At 41.7% G+C, this 25,703-nt stretch overlaps 1 protein-coding gene across 7 annotated transcripts in view; it reads left to right on the top strand.

Annotated features, from left to right (window-relative positions):
- TJP2 (tight junction protein 2) overlaps nucleotides 1–22,603 on the top strand; it is a 120,654-nt gene extending 98,051 nt beyond the window's left edge. For 5 of the 7 annotated variants that reach the window (XM_046022061.1, XM_046022062.1, XM_046022056.1 and 2 more), the window contains 14 exons: nucleotides 1,432–1,498; nucleotides 2,280–2,430; nucleotides 6,730–6,838; nucleotides 8,046–8,256; nucleotides 8,976–9,163; nucleotides 9,616–9,711; nucleotides 10,245–10,324; nucleotides 10,716–10,926; nucleotides 13,275–13,375; nucleotides 14,572–14,784; nucleotides 15,974–16,084; nucleotides 17,517–17,846; nucleotides 18,963–19,048; nucleotides 20,442–22,603. In XM_046022061.1, coding sequence (XP_045878017.1) covers nucleotides 1,432–1,498; nucleotides 2,280–2,430; nucleotides 6,730–6,838; nucleotides 8,046–8,256; nucleotides 8,976–9,163; nucleotides 9,616–9,711; nucleotides 10,245–10,324; nucleotides 10,716–10,926; nucleotides 13,275–13,375; nucleotides 14,572–14,784; nucleotides 15,974–16,084; nucleotides 17,517–17,846; nucleotides 18,963–19,048; nucleotides 20,442–20,607 — 2,120 coding nt within the window. In that variant the 3' untranslated portion in view covers nucleotides 20,608–22,603. The remainder of the gene's footprint in view (nucleotides 1–1,431; nucleotides 1,499–2,279; nucleotides 2,431–6,729; nucleotides 6,839–8,045; nucleotides 8,257–8,975; nucleotides 9,164–9,615; nucleotides 9,712–10,244; nucleotides 10,325–10,715; nucleotides 10,927–13,274; nucleotides 13,376–14,571; nucleotides 14,785–15,973; nucleotides 16,085–17,516; nucleotides 17,847–18,962; nucleotides 19,049–20,441) is intronic. The other 2 variants (XM_046022060.1, XM_046022059.1) reach the window with 1 other exon arrangement.
- The last annotated feature ends 3,100 nt before the right edge of the window (nucleotides 22,604–25,703 follow it).

The raw sequence follows: 25,703 nt of genomic DNA, 5'->3' as shown, positions 1-25,703 counted from the left end.
CGGAGAGAGAAACTTTAAAAAATCATTCTTATACATGGAAGAGGGACTCCAGTCTCTCTCTTAATAGTAAAGAAAACCATAAAGAATAATAGCCCTTTCCATATGCTAACGGATTGGCCACATTTTGTTATATTTAATTAGTTATGGTCCTTGTGTCATCCCTGATCTCAACGCAGACTGCTCTGCTCTTAATATTCCTGACAGCACGTGTGTGCGTTTCTTCCCCTGCTCAGCTACCAGTTCTCAGACTCTCCACACACCAAGTGGTTGTCTGTTCAAGTCAGTTCTGGCACTGGCTGCCCAGAACTAGTGCACAGCCCGCAGGTGAGGGACTCAGTCCAGAAAGATGCTTCCATTTCAGATGCCACTCCCGTTCCCAGGAGCCACCTGTACTTCTGTCCAGCTGGATCTGAACTGAGGGCTCCCACTGCCCCTCCTCACTCAGGTTTGATAACTTGCTAGGCTGGCTCAGAGAACTCAGGAAAGCCCTTTACTTACTATTACCAGTTCTTATAAAGGATACAACTGAAGAACAGCCAAATGGAAGCAAGGTATGAGGCAAGGGGCGCAGGGCTGCCGAGTCCTCTCCAGGTATACCACCGTTCCCGTGTCGCGATGTGTTCACCAACCCTGAAGCATTTCATTCTCCACGGTTGATGGATTTTTTTATGAAGTCTCTGTCATGTGCATGATCAGTCACTGCCTCAGTCTCCAACCCCCGTCCCCTCCCAGATGGTGGGCAGGCTGAAAGTTGCAAGCTTCTAATCGTGGCTTGCTCTTTCCAGTGACCAGCCCCCAACCAAGGCTGTCTGGGAGTTATCTCTTTAGAACAAAAGATGCTCTGCCACTCAGCAAATTCCAAGGGATGCAGCACTTCTTTGTCAGGAACTGGAGGCAAAGAGGGATGCTTCTGGCACCCCTGCCACTCTGGAAATTATAGGGATTTTAGGAGCTGTGTATCAGGAACTGGGGCAGAGACCAAATATATCTATTTCCAGTCCTGTCACAGTCACATTTTGTCTTATTAGTTGAAGTCCTTTTTGTCTCCTGCCTCTGGTCTCCACCCTAGCCCCTAGCCCTGCCCCCCATCACCCTAAAATTACCATCGTGATTTTACATGCTTAAATATTTGATGGAAAAGATTTATATGGTTTTTAAGTGACAAAAATACTCTCTTCTTTTGCATGTGATTGTGCATTTTGGAAGGTTCATTTGTTACCCCACTTATTTTGAGAAACCATTGGCACTTAGTAATGCCTCAACGTTAAACTTGACTTTAAAGACTTATTTTGTTGTTTGATGCAATGACTTATATGTAACATAAGGTACAGACTTGAATTTTGTGGATTTTATGATCTTTATAGAAACAGACTCACTTCCGTTAATCCAGGTTGATAATGATAGACTTTTTTTTTTTTTTTTAATCCACAGCTCCTCAACCAAAAGCAGCCCCAAGAACTTTTCTTCGTCCTAGTCCTGAAGATGAAGCAATCTATGGGTATGTATTTCAGTCTCTTTCTCTCTTTTGCTTTCTCCTTCCACACACCTCAATCTCCTGAACTGAAATCCAGAAGAATGGTATTTTTTAACTACAGATGATGATTTTGCATGTAATTAGCCACCTTTAACCAACCTCTATTGCTGGTGTTTATGAGAAAGAAGTAACTTGTAGGAAAGTAAAATGTGGAATTCGGGGAACTTTTTGAAGTTCACTTGGAATGCTTGTCTACTTCTCTGGCTCCTTTTCTAGGATGTGATTAGTAGTTGAGTTTACCAGATCTGTAACTCCCAGACAGATGCAGTGCTGCTTCACTCCAGGCCTCTGTGGGGGCTGCGGTGCCCTGATGATTCTGGCCTGTGGAGGGAGCGGAGAAATGACCCGGTGCTGTGTTTGGGATAATGAGAACCCCTTGTTTAGTGGTGCTCAAGAGCAGCAGCTCCTGGAGTAGGATCTGGCCTTGATGAACCCAGGCTGTGGCAGCAGCAGGCCTTTTTTTTTTTTTTTTTAAAGAATCCTGGACTGACCGTCAGATGGCCTAACCTTGCCTTTTATTTGCTTTCTAATGTTGAATGAGCTTATTTAAACATCTGTATTTCTACTTACCAACCAGTTAAGTGGGCCTACTGATATTCCTCTCACAGTCCCCCAAAAGATAAAATGATAAAAATGTGAATCTTTCTACAGATAGAAGAAATTAACTCTTTCACTGCTGATGTTGGTTCCCCCTTTACAAAGACAAATCTCCCATCTTTCTTTTCTAAAACTGAAATCACTGCAGTCCCAACACCAAAATGGTGAGGTTTAAGAAGGGAGACAGCGTGGGCCTCCGGTTGGCTGGTGGCAATGACGTTGGGATATTTGTGGCTGGCATTCAAGAGGGTACCTCGGCAGAGCAAGAAGGCCTTCAAGAAGGGGACCAGATTCTAAAGGTAGGAAAGACCATCCCTGTTCTAGACATTACTGAGAATGAGTGGGGTTTTCTGGGGCCTTATGAAAGGGAAGGGGAAGTAGTCTAGCTTGTGAAAATAGACCAGTTGCAGGTTGATGCCAAGTGTAAGGTCTGTTTCCCTCGAACTGTCTTCCCAGCCCTGGAACTCAAAACTCATCCCTATGTCTGTGGGAATTTACAGTGTTCAAGACCCTTGCAAAGATTTTTTTTTTTTTAAGATTTTATTTATTTGACAGACAGAGACACAGTGGGAGAGGAATATAAGCAGGGAGTGTGGAAGAGGGAGAAGAAGCAGGCTTCCTGCTGAGCAGGGAGCCTGATGTGGGCCTCAGTCCCAGGACCCTGGGATCATGATGCAAGCCGAAGGCAGACACTTAACAACTGAGCCACCCAGGTACCCCCTTGCCAAGATTTTTACTAGTTTGCTTAACAAAATGAGATTCTAACTTAAGGAAGGCCTGGGAGGAAGATCTCCGAGACAAAAGATCTTGCTAAAGTTTGGTTTTGTTGATTCCCTGTCTGGTTGTCACTCTTAAGGTCATGTGCTGTACTTCAACAAAGGTGGGTTTTGGCTTAGATCTTTAGACTTGAATCCAGTCCCAGCCTCTCATTCGTTCTGTGACTCTTATTCAACCCCAAGACTCAGGTTTTTCTGTCTGTTTAATGGGGATGAGAATACCTGCCTTGTAGGGACCCTGGGAAGATTAGAATGGGTAATAGCAGTTTCTGGCATAAAGTAGGAAAGTCAAGGTCCGTTCTTCTCACCATTGGAAAATAACAAGTTGCTGCCACTCAATATGTTGTTTACATCCAAGGTTACTATATGTATGTTTATATAATCCATCGGTTTTAAAAAATAGTAAACAGGGGCGCCTGGGTGGCTCAGTCAGTTAAGTGTCTGCCTTTGGCTCAGATCATGATCTTGGGGTCCTGGGATCAAGCCCCTTGTCAGGCTCCTGTACAGCAGGGAGCCTCATTCTCCCTCTCCCACTGCCCCTCTGCCCTCCTTGTCCTCTCTCTCTTGCTCTATTTCAAATAATTAACATCTTAAAAAAAAAAAAACCAGAAAACTCAGCTTTGACATTTCATGAGATACATGTATTGTCCATTGACTGAATAAACGTCAAGAATGTCAAGTATCTTGTGACTATATACAAATACACACAGTTCCTAGGGAACTGTCTTTACTGGAATTTCTGCTTCTGTAAACTTGCATTTCTTATGAGTTATTAGGGGGTCTGGTACAAGCATTTCAGTTCAAAGGAGGGGAGGGAAAAAGCCGCACAGTTTCTCAGGAAGCAGGCAACAGAGCACAAAAGTAGGTGCTCCTCTTGCTTCTTGGCTCTTGGCCTCATTGCAGTAGTTCAGGTTTCATTTCTGGAGCAGATGAAGGCCAAACCTTGATCATGAGCTTTGCTGAAGCTTTCCACTGACATTCTAGACCCTCTTTGGCTCTGGTCATGGTCCTAGAAGACTAAGTATATCTGAGTGAACCTCGTGGTACCACATGATCCCAGGAAATACCACTTACCGAGTGCTCCTGATAAGAATCCCATCAGAGTGCCAGCTCATACCAATTTACTCTTGAGCTGATGCCAAAGAAGAATAAGCATTATTTCCTGACTAGTGTGGGGCCATATGAAGTCAGGAATTTGGAAGCCTTTGCTCATGAAGGTTCAAGAATAAAATATTTTTGTGTCCTGGGGGAAGAGAGATTTTCAGAATTTCCGTGAAAAAAATAGTGAATTCACCTCTGGGCTTGGCAAACCTCTGTTACTTGTGAAAGACTGGGAGAGTCATTTCCATGGGTACAATTCATGGTATGCAATGTTTATACTTAAGAAGGTGTCTTGTTTCCTGTTATTACCCTTTGAAAGACAAGGAAAAAAAATATGGGAACTGGCTTTTTTTTTTTTTTTTTCCTCCCCAGTAATCCCATCTGAAAGTCAAACAGTAGATGGTTCTGGTTCTTGGGTGTGAATAAATTTTCTGTTAAAGGAGCCCTCAGTTCTACAAAGGGGTAAAAAAGAATTTGCCTGCTGGGGCAGAGAAGCTGCGTATAGTCAAAAGCTGTCGCTGATACTGAGTCCTTTACAGGATCACAGCAGACAAGGCGGGCCCTCCCCCCTTAAGACTACTAAACAGATAACGAAAGAGGATATTTCTTGGAGAGGACTGTACAACCTAACCTTCCAGTATCAAAGTGCTGGCCCAGCTTTTTTTTTCTTGAAGATTTTATTTATTTATTTATGTGAGACAGAGAGAGCCAGCGACAAGGGGTGGGGAGGGTTAGAGGGAGAGAGAGGGAGAAGCAGCTCCCTGCTGAGCAGGGAGCCTGACGCCGGGCTTTGTCCCAGGACCCTGAGATCAGGACCTGAGCTGAAGGCAGATGCTTAACTGACTGGGCCACCCAGGCACCGCTGTTCTGGTCTTTTTAACTGTAACTTGTTTTGATGTTCCTTTTCATGGCCAGATTGGATGTATGTGGTGAACTCTGTACATTTACTAATCACTTTTTTCTGTTGAGGGTTTTTTAAGTGCAGCTTTTCCTTTGGAAAGGTGGCAGCTTGACAAGCAGAGAGAGCACACTCATGTGCTGTGGCAGGATGTACGCCTTACCAGTAACAGGGGTCTGTGTGTTTTCAAGCTTGGCTTGACTATCTCTTTGCCTATTATTTACCTGGTATGGTTCTTATTTTTCTTTCAGAAACTTTTGTGGGGTGGAAAAGAGAAACTCCTAAGTTTTTAAATGTCGTTACTACATGTGACTTAATTTTGACCATTGTATTTTGGGCTTGATGGAAGGTCCATCCCGCATGGCCATAGGATGGGCAAAGGGACCCTCACCATCTTCCCTGAAGCCTTATGGCCTTGTCTTACTTAAATAAAAGCACATACAGGGCATATGAAAACATGTGGCCATACACAGACACAGGTATAGATGGATAAATGGCACAGGAAAGGATTAGATTCTAAAGTGTGATGATCCCTAACTGGGGGAATAGAGAGATGGGAATGACATATACCTTAAATGCTAAATATTGTTTCAAAGGAAAAGCTAATGAGATCGCTTTAACAAATTTGTTTATTTCAAAAGCATCAACTAAGTGTCAACCAATGCCTGTTTTTACTTAATTACAAATTCCAACCTTAAAATAGGCTCAATTATTGACATTTTTTAGTGATAAAGGATTCTACAGTCCTCGATGACTAAAAAAAAAAAAATTCATAGGAATTTTGGTCTTCTTTTTACTTTTATATTATTAAAATATTAGGTACTTTAAAATAATTTTTATACTTATTTATAATTCTGTTTTAAAATGGTTTTAAAGGTACTGACTAAAGATTCCAAAATGTCTTTTTTCTTTGTGCCACATTTCAATTTTACTTGCTTTCTAACATCCTGCAAAAGCTGTTTACCGCGTTCCCTCTTCGGTCAGTGGGGGATTAATGTTGTGGCTTCTTGCCAGAAATAAGTGTGTGCTAGAAGCTTAAATATATAAGCCTATGTATTAGGCTAATGTTTTCCCCTTATAAGGCTAATGCTCTTCAATTTCATAAACACGTGTCAAAAACCTTTTAGGTAAAAAAAGCTGTAGGAGAGAGGTAGAATTGGATTTTTATTTTCAGGCTTTTCTTTCAATCAATTTAAAGTGTTAACACCTTAAGCTGGGCCAGCATGTCTGTTTGCCATAAGACTCCACCACTCCCTATAGCATTACAGTTAAATTTCATAATTGTATATTACCTCCCTGACCACCTCTGTGGGAAACTCAAGAAGAGATAGACAAAAGCATAACAAGAAATTTTAATATGATTCAGTGACAAATCCTTGATGGAATGGCATATTTCTAAGGGACAGTTGACAGTGTGGGGAGACAGAAAGGTATGGTGATAACGTGCACAGCCCAGGCCCATAGCAGGTACTGGGAGGGCTTGAGTTGGGACACTAAAGACTTTTTTACATTTAGGTTTTGCTTTGGGCAGGCCCGGACAAAAACTAACAGATGCAGTGCCTGGGTGGCTCAGTTGGTTAAGCGACTGCCTTCAGCTCAGGTCATGATCCTGGAGTCCCAGTTGAGTCCCGCATCAGGGTCCCTGCTCCTCCCTCTGACCCTCCCCACTCATGCAGTCTCTCTCTCTCATTCTTTCTCAAATAAATAAAAACGTAAAAAAAAAAAAAAAAAAAAGTTTAAAAAACTTATGTGACAACTTTTTAAGAACGTTTTTTTTCTCTTTTTATTGTTTGTTTTGTTTTTCTGTTTGACTTTCCTATCAGGTGAACACACAGGATTTCAGAGGGCTAGTTCGGGAAGACGCCGTTCTCTACCTGCTAGAAATCCCCAAGGGTGAAATGGTAACCATTTTAGCTCAGAGCCGAGCTGATGGTGAGCAAATCTGGTCATTAGTTTAATCTGGGGAGTTGGGGGAAGGATGAGAGCGGTATCTTGGGACGAGAATAGGTAAATTTGGGTGTTAAAAATTTGAAGTATATCTTTTTTTTTTTTTTTTTTTAGTATATCTTCACAATCAATTTTTGGGTTACAGTTTTGTGGAGAATATTTGGATACCACTTAATGTTCTATAGAAATGCTTTTTGTGCACCAATTGAAATAATTTTACCAGTTGTGTTAATTTGGAATAAAATTGCTTTTCTGAATAGTTATCTATCCTTAATTATTGTCTAGAGTTTTACTGACTTTTCGAGGTGAAAGATTCAATGGGCCACGTCTTTGGGTCAGCTTCCACATTAACACTTACCAATCTGACAGGCTGCTGCCCCCTTGCAAGCCTCACTGTTCTCATTTATAAAATGGGGCTTGACAGCGTCTTCCCACTCAGCTTCAGAGGCTGACTGGCAAGTGTATTAGGGTTCTCTGGAGAAACAGAATCCATAGGGTGTGTGTGTGTATATAAATAGAGGTTTATTATAAGGAATTGTCTCATGTAATTATGGACTGGCAAGTCCCAAGGACTGCAGGGTGAGCTGGCAGGTTAGAGACCCAGGAGAACCGATGATTTTGGTTCTAGTCCAAGTCTGGAGGCCTAACAACTGGACGAGCTGATAGTGCAGTCACAGTCTGAAGGCTAGCAAGCTCACAATCCAGGAAGACCTGATGTTTCCATCTGAGTGTGAAGGCAGGAAGAAAGCCGATGTCCTAGTTCTAAGGCAGGAAGACTTCTTTTTTTCTTACTTGGAGAAGGGTTCCCCTTTCTGTTCTTTCCAGCCTTCCTCTGTTTGGATGAGGCCTGCCACATGAGGGAGCACAATCTGTTTTATTCAGTCTACCCATTTCAGTGTTAATTGCATTCCATAATACCCTCAGCTATACACACAGAATAATGTTTGACCAAAATCTGGGCACCCTGCGGCCCAGTCAAGTTGACACAAGATTAACCATCACAGCAACTCAAGAAGTTAGTTTTTTGTCCTTCTTCCTATTTGAGCCCTGATTCCCTTAGGTCCTGTCCACTGAGTTTACTAAATGAAGAGAAGTGAGAAGGGTGATCAGAAATAGAAGCAGCTGGTATCTCTTCAAGAAAAGACCTCTGGCTAAGCAGATTGCAACATACAAGAATGCTTTTGTTTTTCAGTGTATAGAGACATCCTGGCTTGTGGCAGAGGGGATTCATTTTTTATAAGAAGCCACTTTGAATGTGAGAAGGAAACCCCACAGAGCCTGGCCTTCACCAGGGGAGAGGTCTTCCGAGTCGTAGATACGCTGTACGATGGCAAACTGGGCCACTGGCTGGCTGTGAGGATCGGAAATGAATTGGAGAAAGGCTTAATCCCCAACAAAAGCAGGTATCTGAGATCCCCTATTTCCACACACCTCTCTTAAGCTCCTCCCCCACCACCCCCCTGCCAAAATCAATTACAGTCCCTTCCCTGCTCAGAGAGGAAGCTCCACATGACTTCATCATTCGTCTTCGTGTCCTCTCCCATCACCTACTTCTGGTTCATGAGAAGTGGCCTGGGACTGGGAGATAGCCACCAGCTGGTCTGCTGTATTTAGTTCGCATCACATAGTTGATGTTGGGCCTGGCTGGTGTTTAAACAGTCCTATGGCGTGTCTGGGCAGATGCCAGAGTGGCTGGAGCGCATCAGCACAGCTCTCCGACAGCTGCCCTTGTCCACTGTCTGGCCCTCATGCTTCGGAGAGGCTTATGCACTCCAGTTAACATTTATTGGTTGACTGACTGGGGGAAGTAAGAAAGATAATGTACTTTGGCAGGGATTTTGGTTATGTTTACTATATACCAGTCTACCAAAATGAGCCAAGTTAATAATTGTGTTTGTTACTGAGCTATTTCTGGTAGATTTGATGTGCACCCAGCCTTTCTCTGCTTCCACTGGGTGAAGAGAGTCTGCACTTTTCCCACTCTGTGAAACTTCTTGCACTGTGAAGCTTCATCTTCTATAATCCAAATTCATAAACCTCACTGACTGGTTTTGGTTAATTTTAACTTCAAGTGTGCATTTTCTGGCTTTAGAGATTTACTACCTGTGGTTTCTTCTCTCAGAGCTGAACAAATGGCCAGCGTTCAGAATGCCCAGAGAGACAGTGCTGGGGACAGAGCAGATTTCTGGAGAACGCGTGGCCAGAGATCTGGTGTGAAGAAAAACTTAAGGAAGAGCCGTGAAGACCTAACAGCTGTTGTGTCGGTTAGCACCAAGTTCCCGGCTTATGAGAGGGTTTTGCTGCGAGAAGGTAAGGAAGTCAAGTGGGGCCAGGAAGTGATCTGACTGGGCTCTGAGCCTGTTTTCTTCGTTTTCAGACTGCAATAGTCAGGTTCAAACTTCCCATACTACTTAAGCCAAAGCCAGGCTGTAGAGTTGCAAGCATATTCATACATGCAATAATAACTTTCAGAAAAGTGAATTGTGCAAACTCCTACATGCAGGTGTATTTCCATGTCTTCAGTTATTCCTGTTAATACTGCCATTCAGAAGTTTATATATATTATCTGTAGCAAAGTTTATTTTTGGTCCTGGGGAGGGCAGTGAGGCGTATTCTTCAGAAAAGAACAGGGCTGAGATGGGGGAGGGAGAACACAATTTCTTTCATTTAGTTATGTTATCATTGGCCTATAAAATGCTTCTGCTTCGTATCTTTAGTAGCCGAGGAGATGTGTTTCCATGGCCTTTCTTGTCTCATTTCAGCTGGTTTCAAGAGACCTGTGGTCTTATTTGGCCCCATAGCAGATATAGCACTGGAAAAGTTGGCAAATGAGTTACCGGACCTGTTCCAAACTGCTAGTAAGTCTGTTGATGATTTTTTTCTCTCCCAGTTTTTATTTTGAAAAATACTAATATCTAAGAAAAATGAAAAAAATAATGAATACCCACATACCCTTCACATGAAGTCACTGTTACCAGTGAAAAAGTTTGCCTTATACCTCCCCTGCCATTTTTTACCCATGTAAATCTCCTCAGCACAAGGACATTCTTCTGTATAACCACACTATATCACATAACAAATCTAACAAAGATATGGTAATACTACTTAGTATGTAGTCTGTTTATGTATATAGTCTGTTTGTGTCTTTCTAGAATCCTCCTTTCTTCTACTTTATTTCCTGACTTACTGCCTTGCAGAGTCCACACCCCTGTCTCACCTGTCGGACTGCCACCTTCCTTGTGATTAGGTTTCAGTTAGAGAGGTGGTGTGTGTCCTTCTCATGGTCTCTCTTCAGGGCCTCCTGATGTCCTGTCATTGCTGATGCTGGGTTGGAGTCTTTGGTCCTGATTTCTAAAAATATTAATTAGCTCTTTGTTTTTTGCTTTTGCAGAAACAGAACCAAAAGATGCAGGATCTGAGAAATCCAGTGGGGTAGTGAGGTTAAATACTGTGCGGCAAATTATTGAACAGGTGAGGAAGTTCATCCAAAAGCCATGTTGTTGGAAAGAATTGTGTCACAATTTGCTGCAGTCCTTTTTGGAATAGAATCTGTATTTTAATAATCATTAAATGTTAGTGATAGAAAAGTGAATATAAACATAAGCTGTTGGCAACCAGTCGATGTGGAAACCAGTCGATGTTCAGTGGCAGTGATGTATGGTTTTTTCAGAGTTCTCAACATTATAACAAATAACCTGTTCATTCATTTTCTCAGAAGTGGGCATAATATGGAGGAAAAGGTTTTCTCCTTTTTTATTTAAACTGGCAAGTTTTACCTGATGTAGCCTTTACTTAAGACAAACTCTTTGCTGCCCTGTGACTTTACATACTCGTTGACGTGACTTTGCCCCATCTCTAACAGGATAAGCATGCACTATTGGACGTGACTCCTAAAGCCGTGGACCTGTTGAATTACACTCAGTGGTTCCCGATTGTGATTTTTTTCAACCCAGACTCTAGACAAGGTGTCAAAACCATGAGACAGAGGTTGAATCCAACATCCAACAAAAGTTCTCGGAAGTTATATGATCAAGCCAACAAACTTAAAAAAACTTGTGCACATCTTTTCACAGGTAAGTGAAATTTTAAATGTTGTCTCTTTGCTCCACAGTGGGAAATAGAGAATTGAAGAATGGAAGAAATAAGAAAATAATCTCAACAAAGAAGAGTAATCTGTAATCCTATTCATGACTCCTTGAAAAGAAACTAATCCTAAAATGATATTAGACTCATGGCATTTGTAGATTTAATTTTGATTGAAAATGATCATAGAGATCCATGACATGCAAAAATTGGTCATTTTGGTGGGTTTAAATTTTTTTTTTCTTTTTTTTTTTTTGATGGGTTCAAATTTTTGTGTGGAACTACAGGCCAGTGACTGAGCCCATGCACCATCTAGCACCCACATCTCTATCTAGATTCTATCATTGTTCTCTGTTTACCATGCATGTGTGCACTAACAGAGTGGTAGGAACTTGGTTTCATTATTTAAAAAGATCCCCAAAATAGAACCTTGAACACGCTATTATTAAGGATTTATTACTCCCATTTTCAGGATAATAAATGATACTGTGATTATGTTTAAAAATAAAGAGTTCTCTATCTTATAGAAATATATACTAAGTAAAATATTCATGGATGGACCTAATATGTGTTTATGGATGACCTAATATGATGCCTAGTATTTGCTTACATAATCTTTGGTGAGGAGAGTGGGTGGGGATGTCGATAAGACTGTCCAAGAGTTGATAGTTTTTGAAGGTGGGTAATGTAGACAAGTTCATGTTCTCTCTACTTTGTATATATTTAAAATTTCACATAATAGAATTTCTTAAGTTCCTGAAATGAAGACCCACTGCTAGCTAGTATTCCTTATAAAAGTAAAATAATCTAAGAATTTAGCAAGTTTAGTAACTGAGTATGTGCAGTAGCTATATATGTGACTGGTTCTGTAAATGTGATATAATTCAGGGTTTAAAAGGGTTAAATCACGTTTTTGGTCATGCAGTTTTGTTGGAGCAGCTTGAAGGGACTGTATGTATGGAACATCCTGAGGGTAAGGACAGCTCTTCGAGTTGAGTGCTGCGCACCATCTACCTATCTGACACTGGGGAGGGAGGGAGTAGATGAATGGATGTCCACGTTGGACCTTGTTTTATTGTCACTGGCTTTTCTTGTTAAAGACACGCACTATTTACCACTGGGATGAGATGGTGAAACTGACAGGTAATTTCTCCAAATGTACAGGAGAGAGTAGTCTATAATAAACTGGGTTTTGGTGAATGTGGAGTCTTTTTTTTTTTTTAAGATTTTATTTATTTAGCAGAGAGAGAGAGAGAGAGATCACAAGTAGGCAGAGAGAGAGAGGAAGGGAAGCAGGATCCCTGCTGAGCAGAGAGCCCGATGCAGGGCTCGATCCCAGGACCCTGAGATCATGACCTGAGCTGAAACTGAGCCACCCAGGCGCCCCGCGAATGTGGAGTCTTAAGAATCAATTTCTCTTCTATAAAATGGAGACAATAGTGATACCTACTTTGTAAAGTTTGGGTAAATGAGAAATGAGCTCATCCATGTAAGGTGTTTGGAAAAGTGCTTGCTTGATGCATAGTAGTTATATAAGGTATGTTTCATTCTGAATAGAAAATATATATTCATTGTAGAGTTTAGTCTGAATATATATATTCTAAAATATTTAAGCCTATCAAAATTACATACACTTAAATGTTACCTTTAGTATTTTTTTGAAGATATTAACAGTAAATCTGTGTACGTTTTTCTTATTCATAACATACATGCCTAGGTAATGATCTTTAAAATACAGTACTTTTGTATTTGTTCTAGATGTGTTTTCTTTGCTCCTAAAAACACAGTTGTTAAAAACATACCTTTTGGGGCACCTGGGTGGCTCAGCTGGTTAAGCGACTGCCTTTGGCTCAGGTCATGATCCTGGAGTCTTGGGATCAAGTCCCCCAGCAGGCTCCCAGCTCTGCGGGGAGTCTGCTTCTCCCTCTGACCTGCTCCCCTCTCATGGTCTCTCTCTCTCACTCCTCTCAAATAAGTAAATAAAATCTTAAAAAAACAAAAACATATCTTTTAAAGGTAGCTTTTCTGAAAAATAGATATTCTGAAATAAAAGTAATTTTATTAATAAATAAAAGTATTTATTAATAAATAATTTATTTATTTAATGTTAGCTTTATAATAACATTCATCTGTAATGTAAATTCCCAACAGCTACACCAGTAATGGTTTTAATTACATTCAACTAAAGGGATTTATTGTTCAAATATGTGTGTACTTTCTCTTGCATTTGCCAAAGTTTTAATTCAAATATGACAAATGAGTAAAATTATGTGAAGTAGCAGTTTTAATAAACATTGCTCTGGAAATTGATGCAAACCTTTTGTTTACATTTCTGAAGCTACTATCAACCTAAATTCAGCCAATGATAGCTGGTTTGGCAGCTTGAAGGACACAATTCAGCATCAGCAAGGAGAAGCAGTTTGGGTCTCTGAAGGAAAGGTATGTGGCATAGATACTCCACTATGAGGTGAGAGTCCATGTTCTGAATCTTTTCTCAGGAGGGTAGTGAATGTAGAACATCATGGCCATTTGAAGTGATTCCAGTGTATGTGCTAATCAAGTCTGGAATTTTATAAATTCTCTAAGACTTTTCAAAGATAAGTAGAATGTAATGCATGTGACCCTACATTCACTTCCCTTTTACTTTTAACGTAGTAACTAGTGTTGTATTCCAAGCACACTAATCAGAGCTTACAAGATCTTGTGCTGAGCTCCACAGCTTATTAAGGATACAGGAAAGTCAGCATGAAAGGGAGAGGTGAGGACGAGGGTCATGGAGAAGGTACTTAAAAATTGATTTTAAAAAAGGAAAAGTTGTAATCATTTGCTTAGAAGACTATAGGATAATGTGTCCTAGGAATGTGGAATTCGAGTAGGTTGGTAAGAGAATGCTCAGAACCTTGTGTAGGCTTCTAAAACTGGCTAGCTTCTCATTCATGCAGGTAGTTTACCCACAATTCTGCTGAAGGGAGGAAGCAAAGAAATTACACCAATCTCCTGTGGTTCTAAGACTTTGGTGCTAGTATTCTGTAGTCCAGCTGAATTGAACTAGTTTGTGAGATGTCAGAGGATGATTCTGTTGTGAAAGTGACTCAGTTACCAATTAGATTGTTGAGTCCCTGTCTTGCCCTTTGGAAACTGCATGATTAGTCAAGGCGTCTAGCATCTTCTGAGTGCTTACAGCCTGCTGAGGTTCTGTGCTAACTCCCTTTATGAGAACAGGTTGAACAGGATATAGCTTCCTTCCTCAAGGATTTGAGAATCTTATGGAGGAATGGAGAGGTATGTAGCACAAGGTGGTGTACATTTATTATAAGAGACAAGCATTAGCAGAAAAAGCTGGAAAGGAGCCCAAATTCTTGAAGAGAAGCATAACAATTTGAGGAAGCATGGCTCAGTAGTGGCATATAGGATGGTGGTAAGGTAGATAGGGTGGAGGTTCCTAATTTGAATCTCCTGCACAAAAAATTAACATAGTAATCTCAAGCCAAGTGATTTAAGGAAAATAAAGATGACTTCCCTTTCTAGAACATGTCAAAGCTTCAGTCACTTGGCTGTGCCCTTGGGAATTTTCTTGAGCCCCACTCCCAGGAGCCATGACAACCCCACTGACCCTCCGAAACAAATTCCTCTAGATGGAAGGGATGGATGATGACCCTGAAGACCGCATGTCCTACTTAACTGCCATGGGCGCAGACTATCTGAGTTGCGACAGCCGCCTCATCAGTGACTTTGAAGACACCGACGGCGAAGGAGGCGCCTACACTGACAATGAGCTGGATGAGCCAGCCGAGGAGCCGCTGGTGTCTTCCATCACCCGCTCCTCGGAGCCGGTGCAGCATGAGGAGGTGAGGTGAGGCAGGCCACAGGCTGTGAGGCCATGAGCAGGAAAAGGAGGTTCTCCTGTTTCACTTGAATTCTTCCGGATAACTGTTTATTTAGGGTGCTGTGGAAGGTATTCCTAAGAGTTGGAACAGAGGACTTCTAGGGGGTTTCTGATGCCAAGCCGATGCCTGTACGATAGCATTTGTGGTCGGTGGGAAAGCCAGGCAGGAACTAAGTGCTGGAGAGGTTGAGTGATAAGCACTCTCACACTGATGTTCTCGAGCATGATGGATACACTAAACAGCTTTATGTGCCAGCTGTCTAAATTCCAAGTGGAACATTATTTATAAACACAATTTTGTGGTGTTTACTTGTAACCTTTGATTAGGTCTCTTTGTACTTTTAGGTATCCCTGCTTTTTCTTATTCATACTACCTTTAACCTTTCTAATCTTGCCAAAACTCCTGAGTATTTCCCCATCAGTTTCCTTCTCTTTTGTACTTCAATTTTTTAAATGAGTTTATGATCAGATATACATCTGATCATGTGTACTGTGCATCCACCGGTGAATAGACAGCTTCTGTGATCCTAGAGATCGTGTCAACAGGCACTAAATTAGGACCAGTTATTAGCTCCACCTCGGAGAGCATTGGGATAATGTAGATGAGGTTATTCATATATTTGAATAGTTAGTTGTTCTTGTGGACTTCTGTTTAACAAGTCAGCTCATTTTGGTGAATGGTTTTATTATTTATGAAATAAAAGTACCGAAAAAAATAAGTTGAAGGGGGGATAAAACTCACCAAGGCCAAAAACTTAGTATATTCCAGTGGACAAGTTTTAAAGGATAAATTAACTTGCTAATGTCTTAAGGTGTAAATAAGCTAATGCTTAAAAATATTAACAGCTTTAAGTGATAAAAGAGATTTTAGACTTTAGGAGAACTTTGGGGGGGATTATTTTAAAGGAAGAGACTACTATAATGGATGATAGTTTAAAAAATACATGTCTTAAGCATTTGCTAATGGGAATATGCTAGTACCTATCTGCCTTTTCAGTAAAGAAGGACTGGGTCAGTATCCCTATGTGTGCAAGTTATGAACCTCAACTTCGTTACATCTTGTAACTTGGCAGAACTCTAGCAAAGCAGATGAGCGTTCTCTTCTCTTTGCTGGGATCTTCTTGTTGTGAATGAACCTTTATGTCTTGTAGAGCATAAGGAAACCCAGCCCAGAGCCACGAGCTCAGATGAGGAGGGCTGCTAGCAGAGATCAACTTAGGGACAGTAGCCCACCCCCAGCATTCAAGCCAGAGCCGCCTAAGGTATGTGGCTGGGAAGCCCACGATGGGGAGGAAGAATAAGCAGATACCCGGACAGCTTCCTGCATAGCCAGGAAGAGCACACAATGAGATGGTGTTTTGTTTTTGGCTCACTCTTTTTTTTTTTTTTTTTTTTTAAGATTTTATTTACTTATTTGACAGATAGAGATCACAGGCAGAGAGGCAGGCAGAGAGAGAGGAAGAAGCAGGCTCCCCGATGAGCAGAGAGCCCGATGTGGGGCTCCATCCAGGACCCTGAGATCATGACCTGAGCCGAAGGCAGAGGCTTTAACCCATTGAGCCACCCAGGTGCCCCTTGGCTCACTCTTTTGTTACCAAGATGTGTCTTTTGGTTTGTGGGGTGAACCCCGAAATTAACAGAAGAGTAAAAAGAAGGAAGGGCAGCTTTAGGAGAATATACGGTTTTAGAACTGTTGGTATTTTTATTTATTCACTTATTCATTCATTCATTATTTTGTTTTTTATTTCAAAAATTTCTTTGTATCAAGAGTAAAAGTTGGACAAATACTCAATGTCCAGAAGCACTGATCTCAGAATCTGTTTTCTTTTTCAGTTTAAGTTTTTTGCCCACAATCTGATTTAGATATAGATACAGATATAGGTATAGATACAGAAAATCCCTGATTGATGATGTATTTACTAAAGAAAACAATCACCACCACTGTTTATGATGCCTATCATTATCAGGACAGCTTAATTTATTTTAAAATTAAATCATTACTCAATCAATAACAACATGGTATATGTCATATGATTTTTTTAACCCCCTTTCTGAATCAAGTCTATATAAATATAGGCTTTCCCTAATAACCCAATAAAATTTCTTCATTTAATTCAATACTTTAGATAGGAAGAAAGTAGTCAGTGATTATGTAAGCTGTCAGAAACATTGGGCTCATAAGATATATCACTGAAAATGTACAAACAGGCCCAGGATTGGAGTATGAAGGAAAAGTGGCCATTAGCATAATATGCTGTCCTTCCTGCTCCAGTCTCATTCATGGCTGGACAGAGACCTTCCCTCTGGGGTAGGGCATGCACCCTTGGTATATGAACTCAGGATCCCACTCTTTACTCCTAAACCCCCTGATTTGTTCTGAGGTCTTCTTCAAGATACTAATCTCAATCTCCTCTAGTACAAAAGTAGGTCTGATCTGCCTCTACACTCCCAGCCCCTCCACAATACCCTCTGGTTTCCTAGTGCTCTTCATATTTTTTTGTAGGAAGCAGGGTAGGGCTCAGGATGCCCAGCCAGTGGCTGTTTGTCCTGCAGTATTTGATTTCTTGTCAGAATGGTATTTGTTGACTACCTCTGGAAACTGATCAGGAAATGGGAGTGTATATTAAATCACTAATACAGATTTGAACATAAACTGAAAGCTGAAGGTAAAAATTTGTTCATTGTTCTCTGCAGGCCAAAATCCAGAACAGAGAAGAATCCTTTGACTTCCCCAGATCCCATGAATATAAGTCAAACCCCTCAGCCATTGCTGGTAATGAAGTTTCCGGGGCATCTACCAAAGGCTGTCCCCCTCCTGTTGCAGCAAAACCTGCCTTGGGAAGGTCTATATTGAAGCCCTCCACTCCTGTCCCTCCCCCAGAGAGTGAAGAGGTGGGAGAGGGCAGTGAGGAGCAAGAAGGCACTCCCAAGTCTGTCCTGGGCAAAGTAAAAATATTTGAGAAGATGGATCACAAGGCAAGATTACAGAGAATGCAAGAGCTCCAAGAAGCACAGAATGCAAGGGTAATTATTTTTAAACCAGTAGATTACCTTAGTATGTCAACAGTAAAAATGCTAAGTTTCATTTCATATAATGATTTGTAGTCCTTTTTTTTGCACTGGTACAGGCATGAAAAGGATGTTCACATGCCTGATACCACAGGCACATGCTATGTTTATGTTACTTCCAGATTGCCAGCTATCACTGTGTCCCTTTTTCTTCTCATCAAGAAGCCTAACAGTATAGGTGAAAAAGATTATTTTCATACCTCAGAACTTTCTATCAGGTTCGGGAATGGGGATGTATGACAAGAGAATCTGTGCCTCTCTGAAGTTAGTTCTCATGAAAACATTTGTTGGATTTGTTTGGTAACTGAATTTTAATTTGCTCCCAGCTTTGCCATAGAAACCAAGCAAACCTTGGATGCTAAAATGAAAGGCCCATAGATTGTACTTTTTGATACTGTTTGAATTTTTGTACCATACACATATCTAACCTTTCAAAAGTCAAAGAAGAACGTAAGTAAAGACTCATGGAACATATTCTGCCCAGCGAATATGGGAGTTGTTTTTTTGTTTGTTTGTTTTTTTTCCCATTTAAGTCTGTTTTACAGCAACAGCACAGTGCTTCTGAGCATTTTTCTTTGTTTTGTTTGTTTTGGTGGTAAAATACATATAACATTTATCATTTTAACCATTTTTCCCCCATTTTAACTATTTTTTAAGTGTTCCTGGCATTAGGTATATTTACAATGTTGCCATCATCACCACCATCCATCTCCAGAACTTTTTCATCTCTCCTCACTGAAACTCCCCATTACCCCCTTCCTCTGTCTCTGGTAATCACTGTACTTTCTGTCTTCCTGAATTTGACTCCTTAGGAGCCATTTAAGTGGAATCACTTGGTATTTGTCTTTGCTGTAGCATGTGGCAGAATTTCATTGCTTTTAAACATTTTTCTTATTTGATATGTAATACTAGGCCATCACATACAACCATAAAAACTAGAGAGTTGCTTTTATTTTTTTCTCCTCTGCTCAAAATGGGATTGGAAAAGGGAACCAACAAGAAACCAGCAAGCCATCCAGCAATCATTCATTCTTTCCTTTTTGTTCTTTTTTTCCCCCTTAATTACCACAGATTGAAATTGCTCAGAAACATCCTGATATCTATGCGGTTCCAATCAAAACACACAAGCCAGACCCTGGTCTTTCCCAGCACACAAGGTAAGAGCTGCTCAGCTGCTCAGCAGTATTAAGTCTAGAAAGGGGACTAGTCTAAGATTTGGACTCCTAAGAAAGAATTTCTTCACCTATATCTCAGTGTAACAAGAAGACTTTTTTCCCTGCCCAACTATTTCCCTTACTTATTCAGTCAAAAAAAAGTTTAAAGATTTATTTATTTTAGAGAGAGTGAGAGCACAAGCAGGAGGGGCCAGAGGGAAAGGGAGACAGAATTTCAAGCAAACTCCTCACCGAGCACAGTCAATCCCAGGACCCTGAGCGGAAACCAAGAGTTGGACACAACTGTGCCACTCAGACACCTCCTTATTCAATCAAATTATGAACATTATACAGTCAAAATTTCGTAGTAATTTTGCTTATGTGCTAAAACCGACAAAGTGTAATCACTGACATTTCAAATTAGTTCCCTTTGTCACACCGAAGCACAGATATGTTACATTGTATTGAGGTAGCACATGAGCAAAATTCCTGGGTTTAGACACTAATTGTTTTGTCACTAATATATTCGGATTCTTAGTCAAGCTCCTTAATTCCTTTGCAACACATAGCAAAGTCAGGCCACTTGTGCTGAACTGAGGTCTTTTTTTTTTTTTTTTTTAAGATTTTATTTATTTATCTGACAGACAGAGATTACAAATAGGCAGAGAGGCAGGCAGAGAGAGAGGAAGGGAAGCAGTCTCCCTGCTCAGCCGAGAGCCTGATGCAGGGCTCGATCCCAGGACCCTGGGATCATGACCTGAGCCGAAGGCAGAGGCTTTAACCCATGGAGCCATCCAGGTACCCCTGAACTGAGGTCTTAAGGGAAGGTGACAATCAGTTGACCAGTGTTGGTAAGATGCTTTATATTTAAAAGGTTACATAAGCATCAGGCATTATGGCAGTGTTTTTATGCTGGATTGTTCCTGCTTCCAAGGATAGAAAAAAATAAGTCACATTTTCTTGTGTTCAATCTGACTGGAAGCTAGAGTCTAGTTTTATAGCAGTAGAAAACTAGAGGCAAATTTCTTAACAACTGAACCGTGGCCAACCAGGTGGCCCCTAGTTGACTGAAACTAGAAGAGAAATCACTCTGCTGGGTGAACTTGTAGCCAAAGACACAGGGGTGGGAAGACACCCTCGGTCCAATAGGGGAATTCTTAGGTCAGGGAGCACAGGGCTGGCTTCCTCACTCACTGCCCCAGTCGGCACTGGCCTTAACCTGTTACTCCCACATGATGAACCTGAAGCTGGGCTAAAAGTGGCCCTGGTCTGTCAGCAAAGTGTGGCATGTGTCTCAGAGATTTGCGATCAGTCCAGGCACCTGGCTGTATTTCCACAGGGCAGTCAGAAGCCCTGGATGAGCTATGGGATGCATTTAACACTCTCACTTTGTTAGTTCCAGGCCACCTGAGCCCCAGAAAGGTCCTTCCAGACTCTATCAGGATCCCAGAGGAAGTTACGGCAGTGATGCCGAAGAGGAGGAATACCGCCAGCAGCTGTCAGAACACTCAAAGCGTGGCTATTACGGCCAGCCCTCCCGGTACCGGGACACAGAATTATAGATGGCTGCGAACTGACTCTTCTGTCTCTCCGCTGCCACGACCTCAGAGCAGCGGCCCCATGAGCCACAGGATGGTTCTTTCTAGTACAACTACACTGTGGAGATGTGGGACCTCAACTCCCATTTCCTCAAGGGGAGCCCGGGGGCAGCCAGTGCAGATTAAGAACTGAAGGCTCTGTTTGTGGAACTGGGTCTTGGGAGTTTATGGCTTTTTGCTCAGAATTAAGAAAAACACTACAGTCTGATACTGTTACCTTTCTCAGTGGACCAAAATCTGTATTAATTCTGTTTGCATATTTTTAACATGTATATTAAGAAGTGATAACTATTTTCCCTCATTAATATTTGCCTTCGAGGACTGTTTCAATGAGACAGAATGTGGAAAAGAAATTAAAATACTGTTGGACTCAAACTAAATTCTAAAAAGTATTTTATTACAATTCTAAGTGCCTTTGATGAGAAGTGTCTTAAATTTTCTTCCTTTGAAGCTTTATGCAAAGCCATAATGGACTAAAAACATTTTGACTAAAGTTTTATATCAGCTTAATAGCTATGGTTTTCTCTGCACTGTGTCATCTTTTCAAGGCATTTGTCTTTGTAATATTTTCCATAAAATCTGACTGTATATATAGTAGCTATACTTGGTAGTTCAGCTACCAGTGCTCAGTAGCTTGAAGACCAAGAAATTGGTATAGAAATTTTTTGTTTCTTTAAAACCACGTGCTCCACAAAAGCAGATACTTGGAAGAACTGTATTTCTAAAAGTGCATGTATTGACAAGTTTTATAATTTAATAAAAAGGAGGATATTGCGATTAATAATTTGCTTTGTGGGAGATTTCTCCACTAGTTTCTACTTCTAAAAGCAACTTTTATTTCAATTAGTGATCATGAAATGAGAACACACTAATTGCTGAAGATGAAAATGGAGACCCATGTGGAATAGAAAATGAAACTTACCCATCATCTCATCCTTCAGACAATTTTAGTGCATTTCCTTGGAGTACATATTTGTGGAAGTCTGTATGTGTTATAATTAGGATGTCTGTATGTGCAAATACTGTATTTGCAGTTTTCCTTTTTTTTTTTTTAAAGGATTTTATTCATGAGAGAGAGAGAGGGTGAGCATGGGGCCCCGGGGGGGGGGGGCAGCGGGGGGGGGGGGAAGACAAGCAGACTCCCTGCTGAGCGTGGAGCACCATGTGGGCTGATCCCCACAACTCAAAGATCACGACCTGAGCCAAAGTCAAAAGTCAGATGCTTAACCAACTGACCCACTGAGGCGCCTGTTTTCTAACTTTTCTATTTAACATTTATCATGAACATTTCTCACAGATAGTTAAAACTCAGGTATGCCTCATTGCTAGTAACTGCAGAATAGTACATCCTGTGACTTCATAACTAGACGATTCTGCTATCTTTGGTAGTTTGGGTCGTTTCCAGTTTTTTGTCTCTTTTACATGAAATGTACCTCTGTGTGTAATCCATTTCTGTACATCAGTAATCAGCATTTTAAGCCTTTTCTGCAGGTAGTTGCTCAGAAGTAGAATTACTGAGCAAAAGCATAAGGAACATTTTTAAAGCTCTTAATGTTTACTGCCAGACTGCTTCCTAGAAAAGTTGCATCAATTTATACTCCCACATTCACTCTTTAAAGGTTGAAATATGTTTAGAAGTTAAACAAGACAGCCTAGGAGTTTAGGCTTGTATGAATTAAAAGTACACTGAATTTAGGAAAGGAGAAGAGTCTTGGTTTCCACTGAGTCTTTTGTAATATGAATTTCTACAAAGGTGTTTAGCTTTAAGTTGTTATAAATTCAGCTTTTTCAAAACAGTTGTATTGGTAATATGTCCTTGATGGTGTCTTTATCAATCTTGGTGCTGTAATTTCTAAACCATTTAGTGCAGTACGATGAATTTCTGAGCAGTCCTGAAGACACTGACTCAAATCTGTGTATTTGGTAAATAAAAGTCCCCTTTTATGGATGGAAAAAGATACACTGGTTATAAGATGAGTTGGTTTGCCTGTGTCCTTGAACTACCTGAATGAGCTTTTCTGCAAAGCCAGGGAAGGGAAAGGGGGCTTTTCATCAGGAGCTGAGCTGTCTTCTGGCTTTAGCATTTGTTTTGCGGTACATTAAGTGGTGCAGACCAGTAGGACCTCTGTTCCCCATAAGGTCCCACAGTATGTCCGACGGACCAGTAGTGCCTACCCCACCCAGTTTTCATTAATACTCTGTTCTGGAAAGGAATTAAGGCTGTCTGTGATATATGTGGATTGTAATTAAGGAAAAAATGGGCCCTAGACAAATGAGGAAAGGAGGGAGAAGAATGTCAGAATAGGAAAGACAAAGACACAAACGAAGGTAGTGTTCACTATACACATTGTCTGGGCTCCTCTGCCTTCCAAAGGCCCATGTAGGGCACAAGATGACTGCTACCTGACTTAACTCAAAATGTCCATAAGGACGTGGGGGAATTGTTCTGGAATTCTCCCCCTACATCCACTCTTTATTCTGCGGGGTTTCACACTGTGTCATGCACCCATGGCCACTTGTTTGCAAAGAGGATTTTGGAGGTCTGTTTCTTTCCTTTTCTTTTCCTAAAGATTTATTTTATTTAAGATTTAATTAATTTATTTGACAGGGACACAGCGAGAGAGGAAGCAAAAGCAGGGGGAGAGGGAGAGGGAGAAGCAGGCTTCCTGGTGAGCAGGGAGCCGGATGCAGCTGGATCCTAGGACCCTGGGATTGCAACCTGAGCTCAGGCAGCCGCTTCATCTACCGAACCGCGGAGGCGCCCCTAAAAATTTTAGGTAATCTCTACACCCAACTTGGAGCTTGAACTCACAGCCCCGAGATCAACGTCATACGCTCCACCCACTGAGCCAGCCAGGACCCCGCCAGACGTGTTTCTTACATGTCCTGGAAGCCAGTAGCACAATTCCACGGGCCCTTTGGTAAACATTCTGGAGAAAGACCACCCCGGAGCGTGGTCTAATCCAGACATCAATTCTAAAGTACCCAGGGCCAATGCCTCCCAAATAGCAACATGAGAGGCATAAAGCCTCAAGAAACATACATCCACCTTTCTGGAAACTCCATGTTACTCAAAGACGGGGCGGGGGGGGGGGGGAGGGAGGGGGAAAACGGCGTTTAAAACACAGGGCAGGTCATGCAGCACCACGCAAACCTCACACGGACTTGCAGAATAAAACAGGGCTCTTACCCGAACCACACTGCCTCCTCAGCAGGTGCGCGGCCCCGGGCCTCCACGCCTGGCCCGCGCCTCTGGCGTCGTCCGCGCGGGGGTCCTGCTTCACAAGCGGCGTGCTCCGTCTCTGCAAATCAGAGCAGTGCTTCCTAACCCCATCGGTCCCCGAACTTCCTCCTTCTGTCAACCACGTTTTTGCTTCAGGAACATTAGAAATGGAGAGGGGGGCGGGGGTGCTCAGGGGAGATCTGAACTCGGGTGGCAGCGCCAGCACCAGGTCCTGAGTATAAACTGCGCGGGAAGTACAAGGTAACTTCTCCATGGGAGGCCGGAGCTTAATCCCACCAAAAAACGCTCTCGAACTGTGTAAAACACTTGCCTCATAGTTTTCCCACTCAGGCGGTAGGAGAGCCCGACCACCAGTTTGCCTCGGATTTTTGAGGGCTGGTCTGTGCGCGTGCGCGCGTATGTTACGCATGCGCCCTGCGTGTGTGCGCGCGCATGCGCGTGTGTGTGTGTGTGTGCACGTGCGCGCATTGCACGTCCTCGCCCCTCACTCTTAAACAAAGGTCTTAGTGCAAGAGACTGGCGGCTGAGAAGCTGGAGCGCCCTGCGGAGCAAGGTACGTGGGCCTAGAAAGCCCCACAGCATGTGTCAGGATGATGAGTCGGCTATGGATCTACTGAAGCCTCCAAGATGAGAGATATTTCTGCACAGTGTCTTAGTGACGGGCTGGGAGAGACATTAGAAGAACCAGGGCGTTGTCCTTAGGCAGAATAGGGAGGGGAAAGCCTACGCACCTGTATCAGCCAGGGTTCTCCAGAGTAACAGAACCAACGGGATGGAGCATCTGGGTGGCTCAGTTGGTTAAGTGTCTGCCTTCTGCTCGGGTCATCATCCCAGGGTCCTGGGATCAAGACCCCTGTTAGGCTCCCTGTACAGCAGAGAGCCTGCTTCTCTCTCTCCCTCTGACTGCTGCTCTATTTCTGCTTTCTCTCTCTCTGTCAAATAAATAAATAAAATCTAAACAAACAAACCAAACAAAAAACCACCAACAGGATGTGTGTCTATGTATTTTTATTTATTTTAAGGTATTGGCTCATAGGATGAGTACCTCCAAAATCTGTAGAGTAGGCAGAGGTAGATAGAGACCTCCTGCAGGGGCAGCCCTCACAGGTTATAAGCTCAGGTTCTAGAATTAAAGCAGTTTTACATCAATCTCCAGTTTTGTCAGTTATTAGCATAGAACCTTGGGCAAGTTACTCAACTGTTTAAGTCTGGTTCTTTTCATGTATAAAAGGACAGGAAACGGCAACATTGCAGTAGTAGTTGGCACAAAATAAATGCTCAGTAAAAGTAGCTAGTAGCGTTATAGCTGTCAGTGGTCTCACCACACCGATTTAGAAACATGAGTGTTGTCTTTGATTTTCTTACTCTTCCTCCAAAGGATGACCTATTTTATTCTACTTAAGAACTATTTTTAATTTATCCCTTTGTCCCTTTTCCCACAGCCACTACCCTAGTTCAGATTGTTGTAAACTTTCTAATCCTCTCCCCAGCTAAACAGAATCATCTTTCTAAAATAGATCTGAGAATGTTTCCTGTTGCTTAAAAAAAAGTGATGACTTCCCTTGTCTACCGCAAAGTTTAATTCTTTTTATTTTTTATTGAGATATAATTGAATATAACATTGTGTAGGCTTAAGGTGTGCAAGTGTTGACTTGATACATTTATCTATTGCATTATGATTACCACCTCAGTGTTAGCTAACACCTGTATCATATTATACAAGTATAGTTTTTTGTTTGTGTGTGTGTGGTGAGAAAAAGTAAGACCTAGTCTCTTAGCAATAAAGTTCAGTTCTTTAGCAAAGCATTCAAGGTTT

This window comes from Meles meles, chromosome 11 (assembly GCF_922984935.1).
Source record: "Meles meles chromosome 11, mMelMel3.1 paternal haplotype, whole genome shotgun sequence".
In the NCBI taxonomy this organism is placed as follows: Eukaryota; Metazoa; Chordata; class Mammalia; order Carnivora; family Mustelidae; genus Meles; species Meles meles.
This window is presented reverse-complemented; position numbering and strand designations above follow the sequence as displayed.